This window comes from Vitis vinifera, chromosome 19 (assembly GCF_030704535.1).
Source record: "Vitis vinifera cultivar Pinot Noir 40024 chromosome 19, ASM3070453v1".
In the NCBI taxonomy this organism is placed as follows: Eukaryota; Viridiplantae; Streptophyta; class Magnoliopsida; order Vitales; family Vitaceae; genus Vitis; species Vitis vinifera.
Window position 1 is genome coordinate 6431017 of NC_081823.1, and position 12734 is coordinate 6443750.

Consider the following 12734-nt stretch of genomic DNA (forward strand, 5'->3'; position numbering starts at 1 on the left):
ATTGTTTCAGAGAAAGTCAAAGAAGGGAAACATCAACAAACAACCTCCCATTAATAAAAGATTTAGGCTATGTTTGATTCTCAAAAAAGAAAATACAAAAAAAAAAAATAGAAAGAAAGATAAAATGAAGAAAAATAAAAATATGAATTAAAAATTGATAAATTATTATTTTTTTGTTATTTAAAATTATTTTATTTATTTTAACTCATCAAATATTAAATAATTTAAAAATTCATAAATTTTAAATTAGTTTTAATTATATTTGATTTCTTTTATTTTTTCAGAAGAGAATCAAATATGAAAAAATTATTTTTCTTTGCATTTTTTTCTTTCCTTAGTATTTTCCGAAACCCAATATAACCTTAGGAAATACTCTTAACCAATTTCTGATTACATGTAATGCCTCAGTCCAGAAAGAACGCAAAACTCTCTTCAACCAATAATAACCAAAATTGCCCTCATACATGTAAGTATGCCTGATGATAATTAAGAGTGCATTGAATTCAGCAGCTTCAGAGCCAGGGCTTCTTGCTCTGCCAAAGAAATTGACTCAGCACTGAATTTAACTTTATCCTCATTTCCTTCTCCCTCACTTTCACCATTATCGCTGTCAAAATATATTTTTGACCTTTTACTCTTTCTACCTGCGGCTGCTTCTGCGTCTGACCCAGAAAGATCTTCCTCGTCCTCTTCATACTCTTCTTCGCTCCTCCTGCTCTTCATCTTCATCTTCTCTTTCATTCGCTTATCTTTGAGACGCTGACGGTGCAGAAGCTTGTCTTCTTTGTCTCGCGGTTTCATCTCTTCCCTTAGCTTTGCATATCTTTCTTTCACTGCACAGGATCAGTTTGACTCATTGACAAATGCACAAAACCATCTTATTCATTCACACCATATTTAGAGGCAAACATTTTTGGTGAAAATCACTAGGTTTATTATCTCATCATGGCAATATTTATGCATTAGCTCTCTCACATTGTTTGCCCTCAAGTTCAAAAAAGTATGGATTTGCAACAAAGCTTTTAAGATTTGCACTTCAAGAATGACTATACCTTTGTCAAGTTGAAGCAAGTCGTTGCCACTGTCTCTGTCAGCAATTTTTGCTAATGGAGGAAGTGTGTTGCCTTCTTCGTCAAAAACTACCCTAGACCCCACTGGTCTATGAACATTGATCTTCAGCTTCTTTTTCTTTGTAACCCTAGTTCCTAGGCTACAGAACCAAGGGGAAAAAAAATTCTCACTTAGCATCTATGTCAATGGAGATTGCAACATAGGCACAGAGGACATAGCAATAAATCTAAACAGCAAGCTGGCACCAAACAAATTGAACAATCGGGATGGGATATTAGAGGGTGTCAAACCTGTCGCATCGTTCTAAATAAGCCTACCAACTATTGAGAGTCATGAGCATCTAATTGGATTCTAGTGATGAGTGGAATTCATCCGCAATTCATATTTGCTCTACTATCAAATTATGGTTCTTTAGGTGAAATATTCTAGAAAAGTAACATACCCAACAGCTTCAATTTCTGTTGCTTGTCCTTCAGCTTCATCAGGGGACTCTGTTAAAAGAAAACCTTTATCCACCTCCAGCTCCTTGGATCCCACAGTAACTTCTTTACTTCTAGGAATCTCTGACAAATTCTCCTCGTCAGAAATTTCAGGTAGATGAAGAGAGGTTTCTGCTGGCATTAATTTGCTCTTGGTTTTCTGATTTAGAAAGCGAACTTTTGGGGTCATTGGTAAACCCAATGATACAGAGAACTCCTCAACTGGTAGTCTCATCACATCAAAGACCTCTTTGTCTCCTTGCTTATGAATGGACCTCAAATATGTGATGAAGGCTTTTTGTGCCAGATATCGCATATCATCATACTTAACTAGTAAATCTTGTAATAATCTAGACACCTGTTGCAGTCGTTTTGTGTTAGCCTGTAAAAGAGGAGCAGATGAACGGAAAGTTTAGCTTCTAAATAAATCACATATTTGCCATAGCATAGAAAGTTCAGCTTCTAAACAGATCACATATACACCATGGCACAACATGGTTGACATAGATTTGAACATCTTGTTTGTTAGGCAGCCCTTGTATGATAGCATCAATCAGCTGCCTTGACCATCCAACTGAAAACAAAGGAGAACTACAAACGGTTGGTTTTGGGAATAATAACAGTCTACCTTGATAAGGTGAATCGGTATTTTTGCCACTTCTAATTTTTTCAGCATTTCTGTCTCTGAAGGCACCAGGAATAAAACTGACCTTCCTTCAGAATGGTAGCGAGCAGTGCGACCAACTCTATGTATGTAAGCTGCAACATCTTCTGGACAATCTACCTGGAAATATAACAAAGAACTGAGACCACAGTCATCAGTAAAAACAAAATTCACCAGAAATAACCCACCTGAATGACCCAGTCAACTCCCTTATTGAAATCAAGACCTCTTGAAGCAACATCAGTTGAGAAGAGTACTGAACGACTCTCACAGAACTGGGAATATATTCCCATCCTTTTCTGTTGATTCATCTTCCCATGAAGACACTTCAATGGGATTCCTGGACGCAGTTTCTTGAATGCTTCAAATACGAATTTTACCTATTGAATAGTGCAATTCAACATCAACTATGATAGTAGAAGGAAAGATGAAAATGCACAGATGAAAATGCACCGCACAGTCAAGTAAACATGATGACAGGGATATAATGCAGTGTAAATCGTGATAATAAAAGAGAAGTAAAAATGACACTGAAAGATGACTGAAACAGATATTAGAGGACTATTAATACAGAAGCATTGAAACAAAAAGATGCCCAACTATTTTTTTTTTTTTTTTTGATAGGTAAAAGCAATTGTATTTAAAGCGCCTAAAAAGGGCACACAAAAGTGTCCATGATGTATACATTGTGTCATACATGACACGATGTATTATGACAACTATGCAACTACAAGATCCTTTTGTATCCGGTGTAAAAATCATGCAGAAAGCATTACCCTGTAAAGATCTTGATGTGAGACAGGGTAAGATCAACTTAACTCATTCCTCAAATATTTTTCTTCGGTGCAGGACCATAGTCACAACCACCATAAATGTATCTTATATATCAAATCTTCTTGGACGATCTCTTGCAGAAATGAAGAGGCGAGGCTTCCATACTTCAAGCAGTCTAGAGTTGTTTGTTTTTTTTATTCAATTTTGTCTTAATAGAAAAGTGATTTTTTTAAACTTTTCTCTTAGTGAAAAAGTCACTTTTTCTTTTTTCACTAATCAATCTTTAACTTCTACAACACCCAAACTCAATTTATCATTCCAAACAAAACCAAATTTACTTTTGAAAATTTATAAATAAACCAAACTACCCCAATTTCATCCAATTTGACTAAGAACTGAATTTACCATAAATCTAAAAAGTTATTGTGAAAAAAACAAAATATAAGTTATCTACATTCCATCATTTTAACCCTTAATTCTCAAACAAATTTAATCCAAAATTTTTTTCTGAACCTTCACTCATCAACAAAACCATCACATAATAATCACCTACTTCGGATAATAAATGAATTTAAAATAAATCCTAAAAGTTTCAAATCAGAACAGAGATTTAACCACGTGTAGCCACTGTTTTGTTTCATAACTCATTTAAATCTCAATGAAATTAAGTTCCATAAGTTTGTATAGACTCTTCATTTAAAAGCAAAAACAATAATAAAGTCATAAAATTTGAATCAGAAATGAATTTACTATCATTTTTTGAAGTTTAGCTCCTTATAACACAACAAAATCAAAATAAATCAACTATTATCAATTCCAATGAAATTTCTTCCATTAAAATTCCAAAACATAACTTGTTTAAACATCTACTACTATCAACAATTCCACTTTATTTTGAAAAATCAGAAAGATAGGATTTGATATTCTCTGCCATTGAAAATTAGAAAATTAATAAATTAATCTCAATAATTGAACACACATTTTAATCACAAATGCACAGATCCAAAGATGCATCATATAAAAATCAATGAGTAACTAACAGACTAGGAACTTTCTAATATTTCCTTAGCAACCAAACAAGGTTAGAGGACCTATTTTTACCCAATAAGTGAAAGTTACCTGCTTACGACTTGCAAAAAAAACCAGAATTCTTGAATTAAGATGCGCCTTTATGAAGCTCCACAACATGTCTAACTTCTGGTCAAGAGGAACAATCATTGCAGTTTGCTGCAGGCGATTGGGGGTAGCTGTAGCAGACTCCTCATGAACACTAAGATACTCTGGGTCCTTCAAACTGAGCCTCGCAAGATCCTGAACCGATTTTGTTTGGGTAGCTGAGAAAAGCAAGGTTTGACGATGTTTTGGCAACTGTGAAATAATTGCATTTAGGGCCTTCTTAAAGCCTACATCAAGAATTCGATCTGCCTCATCAAGGACCAAAACCTGTTCCCTGGCCAGGAAAATACACCCAAATCAGAAGCTGAGGCAAGCAGAAAAAGAAAAAAGAAAATAACCCAGTAGCTACCGAAATACAATATCCAAAATTTAGGTCTAACTCAAATTATCAAAAAGATTTGTGCCAAAATAGCAGAAGCCAAGAAGAACAAAAGGCCTTAATGGATCTTAAAGTACTATTTCTGCATCTCCCTGACCAACTACGCCCATATTGGAATTCCTCATTAATAGATGATCAAGTTTAATAGATTCACCCTCTGAAACAGGAAGTTCTAGTCCTAAAGGGATAATATCAACCACTTGATGTCCATCTATAGATATAATGTAAATAATTAAAAATAAATGAAATGGCTTGTAACTATTAAAAGTAACTGTTGAAAGAGAGAGAGAGAAAGGAGAAAAACCTTAATTCTCATTCATGTTATCTCAACTTACAATTGAGAGATATATATATATACAAGGCTAGGAGTCCTAACTACCATACATGTGACCTATATTAACAAGGAAAGATAATATACTATAAATACATTATATTCAACACTCCCCCTCAAGCTGGAGCATATACGTCATATGCACCAAGCTTGTTACAAATATATTTAATCCTAGGACCTCTGAGAGATTTAGTGAAAATGTCTGCTAGTTGATCATTTGAATTAACAAAACTTGTAGCAACACATCCTGATGCGATCTTCTCTCTAATGAAATGACAGTCAACTTCAATATGCTTGGTCCTTTCATGAAAGACTGGATTGGATGCAATATGTAATGCGGCCTGGTTATCACAGATAAGTTTCATCTGTTCATCCTTTCCAAATCTCAACTCCCGAAGAAGATGTCTCAACCATATGAGTTCACATGTTGCCAAAGCCATAGCTCGATACTCGGCTTCAGCGCTAGATCTGGCCACTACATCTTGCTTCTTACTCTTCCAAGATATTAGGTTACCTTCAATAAAAACACAGTACCCTGAAGTGGAACGTCTATCTGTGGGTGAGCCAGCCCAATCTGCATCTGTGTAACCAACAACCTGAGTATGACCTCTGTTCTCGTACAATACACCTTGGCCTGGTGTACTTTTGATATATCGAAGAATGCGGATTACGGCATCCCAATGGCTATCACATGGTGACTGTAGGAATTGACTAACAACACTCACAGGAAAAGAAATGTTTGGACGAGTAATGGTGAGATAGTTCAATTTACCTACGAGCCGTCGATATCTCCCGGGGTCTCCTAAAGGCTCCCCCTGTCCTGGTACAAGTTTGACATTCGGATCCATAGGTGTGTCTACCGGTTTACAGTCTAACATACCGGTTTCTTCCAGGATGTCTAAAGCATACTTCCTTTGGGAAAGGACCACACCAGAACTGGATTGAGCTATCTCAATTCCCAAGAAATACTTGAGTTTCCCCAAGTCTTTGGTCTGAAAGTGGGTAAAAAGATGTTGTTTTAGTTTCTGAATACCATCCTGATCACTGCCTGTAATGACGATGTCGTCCACATAAACAACCAGATAAATACACTATCCCAAGGAGTTATGATGATAGAAAACTGAATGGTCTGCTGTACTACGAAGCATGCCAAACTCTTGAACAACAGAACTAAAACGGCTAAACCATGCTCGAGGAGATTGTTTCAAGCCATATAGAGAACGACGTAACCTGCACACTAAACCAGACTCCCCCTGAGCAACGAAACCAGGAGGTTGCTCCATATAAATTTCCTCGGCAAGATCACCATGAAGGAAGGCATTTTTAATATCCAACTGATAAAGAGGCCAAGAACACATAGCAGCCATAGAGAGAAGCAAGCGGACAGAAGCAATCTTGGCAACAGGGGAGAATGTGTCACCATAATCAGAACCATAAACCTGAGTATAGCCTTTAGCAACTAAGCGGGCCTTAAGGCGATCAACCTGACCATCAGGACCAACCTTAACTGCATAGACCCAACGACAACCAACTGTAGATTTACCAGAGGGTAAAACAACAAGATCCCAAGTGCCATTAGAGTGCAGAGCAGCCATTTCATCCACCATTGCCTGTCGCCAGCCTGGATGGGAAAGAGCTTTATGGGTGCTCTTTGGAAGGGAAACAGAGGATATAGCAGAAACAAAAGCAGAATAAGGTGAAGATAATCGATGATAACTCAAAAAATTGTAAATAGGATGAGGATTACGAGTAGAGCGAGTGCCTTTCCGAACAGCAATGGGTAAGTCATTAGGAGAAGGCAGAGCCGGGGCAGGTGAAGCCGAAGGGATAGGAAGTGAGTCAGCAGGTGCCTCAGCAAAAGGGAGAGGAGCAACAACACGAGGGCGACGATGATAAACCTGAAGTGGTCGAGGAGGCATAGCATCAGGTGGGGAGACAATGGGAATGGGCAAGACTTCAGAAACAGGAAGAGACTCAGAAGTGGTGGAGAAGAATGGTGAGTCCTCAAAGAAGGTGACATCAGTGGAGATAAAGTATTGATGAGTCTCAAGGGAATAACAACGATAACCCTTCTGAAGTCTGGAATATCCCAAGAAGAGGCACTTCATGGCTTTGGCGGAAAGCTTGTCCTGTCCAGGAGTGAGAATATGAACAAAGCAAGTACAACCAAAGACACGAGGAGGAAGGAAATAAAGTGGTTGGTCAGGGAAGAGAAGGGAGTGAGGAATCTGATCGTGTAAGACAGAGGAGGGCATACGATTAATCAAATAACAAGCGGTAAGAACAGCGTCCCCCCAAAAACGAAAAGGAACCTTACTATGGAGGAGGATAGTATGAGCTGTCTCAACAAGATGTCGATTCTTGCGTTCAGCTACCCCATTTTGTTGAGGAGTATGAGCACAAGAAGACTGATGAAGAATCCCATGATGAGACATAAACGAAGTAAATGGGGCTGAAAAATATTCCCTGGCATTGTCACTGCGTAACACACGAATAGAAATATTGAACTGGGTTTGGATTTCAGCATAAAATTTCTGGAAAATAGAGAATAACTCAGCCCGATTTTTCATTAAAAATAACCAAGTACATCGAGAATAGTCATTAATGAAAGTGACAAAATACTGAAATCCTAAAGTAGACGTAGTCCGACAAGGACCCCAAACATCAGTGTGGACAAGCTCAAAAGGAGACTTTGCCCGATTATTCAAACGCTTTGGGAACGAGACACGAGTATGTTTCCCAAGCTGACATGACTCACACGGAAGCGACGACAAAGTGGAAAAACGAGGGACCATCTTTTGGAACTTGGAGAGACTAGGATGACCCAGACGATTATGAATGAGGAGAGGGGCATCAGTGGAAATGCAAACTGCAGCAGATGAATCCGAGGTGAAGTGATAGAGGCCTTGAGACTCACATCCTATGCCAATCGTCTTCCCCGTACTCCGGTCCTGCAAGGTCACAAATTTATCAGAAAAGGTAATAGAGCAATTAAGAGTACGAGTGAGTTTGCTGATGGAAATAAGATTAAAAGGACATTCAGGAGTATAAAGGACAAAAGTGAGAGGTAGAGAAGGCAGAGGAAGGGCCAAACCAATACCTTTAGCCACAGTTTGAGAACCATTAGCTAAGGTAACAGTAGGTAAAGCAGAGGTAGTAGTAATAGAGGAGAAAAGATCCTTATTACCAGATAGATGATCAGAAGCTCCAGAATCTAGAATCCAGGGTCCAAGAGAAGATGTGTGGGTAAGGCAGGCAGAGGCATTACCAGGCTGGGCAACAGAGGCAATAGAAGCCTGAGATGCGGAGGAGCTCGGAGGCTGAGGCAGCGGAGAATCAGAGGACTGGGCCATATCCACTTATCTGGAGAATGAAGTATGTTTGGATCGAAGAGAGCCCTAATACGACTTCAGATTGCGGCGTGGCACCACCGAAAGAGGGAGACGGCCTCAGATCGCAGCGTGGTACCACCAGAAAGGTAGAAGAACACTTCCCACGGCACGTGCAGGGATTGGGGTGGAGAAAAAGTAGCCGGAGCTTCGCCGGAAAGACTGTTTGGAGGGCCGACGGAGACAAAAATCCCCAAAAGAGGTACGTGCAGGGCTCGGATGGGAGAACCAGGGATGTAGGGAGGCTGATCGGCGTCAAGCGAAGTTGGAGGAGGATGCGCGTCGCCGGAAAATTCCTCACGCCCCCTCACGCGCCAGCGCGTGAGATGCAGCCGCCGGCCGGAAAATGGCGCGTGGATGGCGCGTGGATCCTCTTTTGATGCCGGTGCCTTCACAAAAGTTGGAGGAGATTGGAGATCTCCTCCAGGCGCTCCTTCTGGTATGGTCGGTGTCGGAAAAATAGGTCGCCGGAAAGTTCGCCGGAAAATTTCGCCGGCGGTGAGTGGTTTCTAACGATGATCCGACTGACCGGAAAGTGTTGGGAGATGGGGAGGGTGACCGGAAAGAAACACAGTCACCGGAAGGTTTCCCGGAGTTGATGACACGGGAAACAGGAAAGAATTAGGTTTTCTTCCTTGGCTCTGATACCATGTTGAAAGAGAGAGAGAGAAAGGAGAAAAACCTTAATTCTCATTCATGTTATCTCAACTTACAATTGAGAGATATATATATATACAAGGCTAGGAGTCCTAACTACCATACATGTGACCTATATTAACAAGGAAAGATAATATACTATAAATACATTATATTCAACAGTAACCAAAGGAAAAGAATTAGCAAGATGTTCAGATCTAACTAAAATATCATCTTTTGCCAAGAATAAGTATCATGAAAATAAGCCAGTAGCTAAGCAAACACAATATTGTTTTACGAGTTAACAAGTTATACTTATCAATTTCCATAAAGAATAATATCGTATCGTTGTATCATATCATGTTTCGTAAGCTTTTAATAGCTATGGTAGGGTAGGAATCATATCAACAATCTTAAATGATTGGTGTGAGGCACAATGGGTAGGAAATTGTTACATAAGCAAAAAACCAGTAAACTTTCTTTCTCCTCAAATTGACCTCACTTTATAAGGAAACAATGATGAGATGATGAAAACCATCACAGTTGATTTCCTGCAATGAAACCTAAGAGGTGACATATATACTGTTTAAGAATTTACACATGCCCCAATACATGCTAAAGCAAAGAGCCACGGCTTATTCCCAGCCCATAGTTTTAAAAGGCGTGCTTTAAGTGCGCCTAGGCTCAAGGCGCCACCACTCCCAAGTTATAGCACTTGCTTGCCAAGATATGTGCCTTATTGAAAAAGTGCGCCCTGTCAGCTTTACTCTTCCTTTGTAAACACTTTTATTTTTGAAATTTCTAATTATATACCGAAATGTATATAATTTCATTACTTTTTTATTGAATGCTTCTTTTAAATGTTTCAAATCTTAAATTTTTTATTGATCGGATTAGATTTTGAATCATATTTTACAAAATTGATGTGTATTTGTGTTGCGCCTTGCGCTTAAGCTATAGGAGACTTTTGCATCTTAGGTGCGCCTTGCACCTTTTAAAACTATGTCCCAGCCTTAAAAAAAATGGAAAATTCAGAAGGCCAAAGAATGTGGAAGGAAAGAAAAACATTGAAATAAAAAATATTGTGTTGACCTGAAGTTGTGAACAATCAAAATTTGGAGTTTCATCCATGTGCTGAAGAAGCCTCCCAGGAGTGCAGACCAAGATGTTCAGTTCATTTACATGTTCTTTCTCCATGCCAACATCTTTGCGGCCACCAATTAGCAGGCCAGCACTAAAAGAATGGTACTTTCCAACAGACTTCAATACATCAAAAAGTTGACCAGTTAATTCCCTTGTGGGTGATATAATGATGCTTCCAACTCCATCCTCTGGACCCCATCTCAATCTGTATAACTTCTCCAGAACCTAATGAAAAATATGATAGGCATCAACAGTTCCTTTTTTGTGATGATTGTAAATGTTTTTAATGGTAAAGAGAAAAAACCCAGCACATATGCCCATGAGGGTAGGATATTAAGAACAAGTGAAAATAATGGGACATTTGATGTTTCATTGAAGTTAAATCACACCCACTTCGCATTATCTACAAGTTCATATGCAAATCTTCCATTTTTAAACATGCTACTCATCACATAAAATGGCAGTCAAATAAAGGATTGTGAATAAAATTATTCCTTACCCTTGTTTGGTATAAGAGGAAGGATTTATTTGGTTCTAGGAAAGCGCAAGGCAAGGAAAAGGAAAATATATGACAATGACTTCCCTTGTCAAGCATTTGCCAATTCCTTATCATTATCTCTAAGAATCAAACAGACTAACTGATTAACAACAAAATGCCTAAACTCAACTATGCCTTAGACAACAATTCTAGTTAGGCGAGGCAAGTTCTGATCCTTTTACCCAAATTTCAAGTGACTTAAAACATAAGATTCAAGTTAGTATATTTCCAGTTTGCCTATAAATAAATAAATAAATAAATAAATAAGTAAAATATAAGATTCAAAGCTTTACTTTCTTTTCCTGAATTCTACTGACCATATCTAGCTAACAAAACATGACACAAATTTCTCAGTGATTGCTGAAATAAAAAATTTCTAGTCTTCCCAGACCAACTTTTTGTCATTCTAATAATATCTCAAAGATACGGGTAACATGCCATCTGGTTCACCATACCTCACCCATCACTATATGTCAGTAGCGGTGGAGCCACATTGTGTGTGGGATGCAAATGCCCATCCCTGAAATTTTTGATAGAATTATCCATAAAAGGGGATTTGACAGAATTTTAGATGCATTTGATAATTACCACTATAATACACATTAAGTTTTGGCCTTTTTTTCCCCCCCTTCGGAATAAAGTTCAATATCTTCCTCCTAAACTACTTTTCTGCCTCCACAGCTGATATGCCTCTAGTCTCTATTGCATTAAGTAGAGTAGGTTCTTATCATTTGCATTACCCAAACAACTAAAAATTTTAATCTCATTTCTTTTTCAACACTAAAACGAAGAGACCATAACCACTTAGAAAAACATATGCCTAGATTCTTAAAAATACACCTATTCATGCAAAAAAAAAAAATCTTTCTCTGAACAACGGACAACTATGTAGCCCAATAAAACAAACTTCCAATATCCTTTCTCTTCACATCCTCTGCAACTAATTACACGATGAGTTATAGCCAAAACATAGAAAATCTTCCAACTTCTTCACTTTTCCAACACTTACTCAGGAACCAGACATACGAAACTTATAGCCAAAGCAAAACAAACTTTCAATTTCTATTCTTTTCCCACACTTTCCCAACAACCAAACAACACACACTCCGAAGTCCTGACTTAAAAACAAACTTACCGGAATCAGAAACGCCAGAGTCTTTCCGGACCCAGTTTTTGCCGCACCGAGAATATCTCGGCCGCAAAGTGAGTGCGGCAGCGAAGCTCTCTGAATCTCAGTCATAGTCACGTACTCTGATTTCTTCAACCCATCTATGGTCTTCTGCGACAACGGCAGACGATCGAACCTATCACAGCCGGCGTACGGAGAGAACGAATCCCCGTCGATTCTGCCGATGGGTGCATTGGAGGGCGGTGGAGCGAGCGACAGAGGATTGGAGCCCGAATCGGGTTTGCCAAACTCTATCCATGATTCGAGGAGCTCGATTTCTTGGAGCTCAGTAAGGCGCTTTTGCTTGACAAATTGTCGTTTTTGGGGTCTGGAATTGGGTCTTCGCATTTTGGGACTTGGGTTTCTCTAGGGTTTTGCAGATGATCGTTGAAGGACAAAGGAGAGGGTTAGGGTTTAAGGTTTTGTGAGGAAATTCTACTTCAACCCCTCCTTTATCCGTTTATACCCTTTTTGATGACAAAAATGTATGAGAATTCCATGATTCCTACCATACCCATCAAAATTTGTTTTCTCACCGTTAGATTTATAAACGGGAGAATTCTGATTTATATTATATTAATTTTATTTAAATTATTTCTAAAAATATTTCACCATTTAATTATAAAATTAAGATTTTTTTTTTTTTAAAAATTCGTATCAACTATATATATCATTTTTTCAATTTTTATCATATAAATCATTTAAATAAATATAAATATTTACATTTATGTTTATTTTTATAATAACTATTAATAATAAATATGAAAATAATATAAACGGATTAATATAATAATTTTTTTTAAATTTAAAATAAAAAATTACATAAAATTAAATATTATAATTTTAATTTTATATTTAAATATTATACATATTATATTTAATAAAATTTAATTTTATTAATACATTTATATTTTTTTTTATCATTTAATTTGACATGTAGAATATTATATATATTAATTTTTTAAAAATATTTTTAATTTTAATAA

The 12734-nt window shown here is 37.7% G+C and overlaps 1 protein-coding gene across 1 annotated transcript; it reads right to left on the reverse strand.

The window, feature by feature from the left end:
- Positions 1-357: 357 nt before the first annotated feature.
- LOC100246858 (DEAD-box ATP-dependent RNA helicase 32) lies at positions 358-12264 on the reverse strand. The gene is made up of 8 exons (XM_002278337.5): positions 11716-12264; positions 9992-10267; positions 4108-4431; positions 2403-2594; positions 2179-2334; positions 1514-1932; positions 1053-1210; positions 358-833 (listed from the first exon to the last, which is right to left on the reverse strand). Exons 1-8 carry the CDS (start codon positions 12094-12096, stop codon positions 487-489), a joined length of 2253 nt encoding a protein of 750 aa, XP_002278373.1. The 5' UTR covers positions 12097-12264; the 3' UTR covers positions 358-486.
- Positions 12265-12734: the final 470 nt, after the last annotated feature.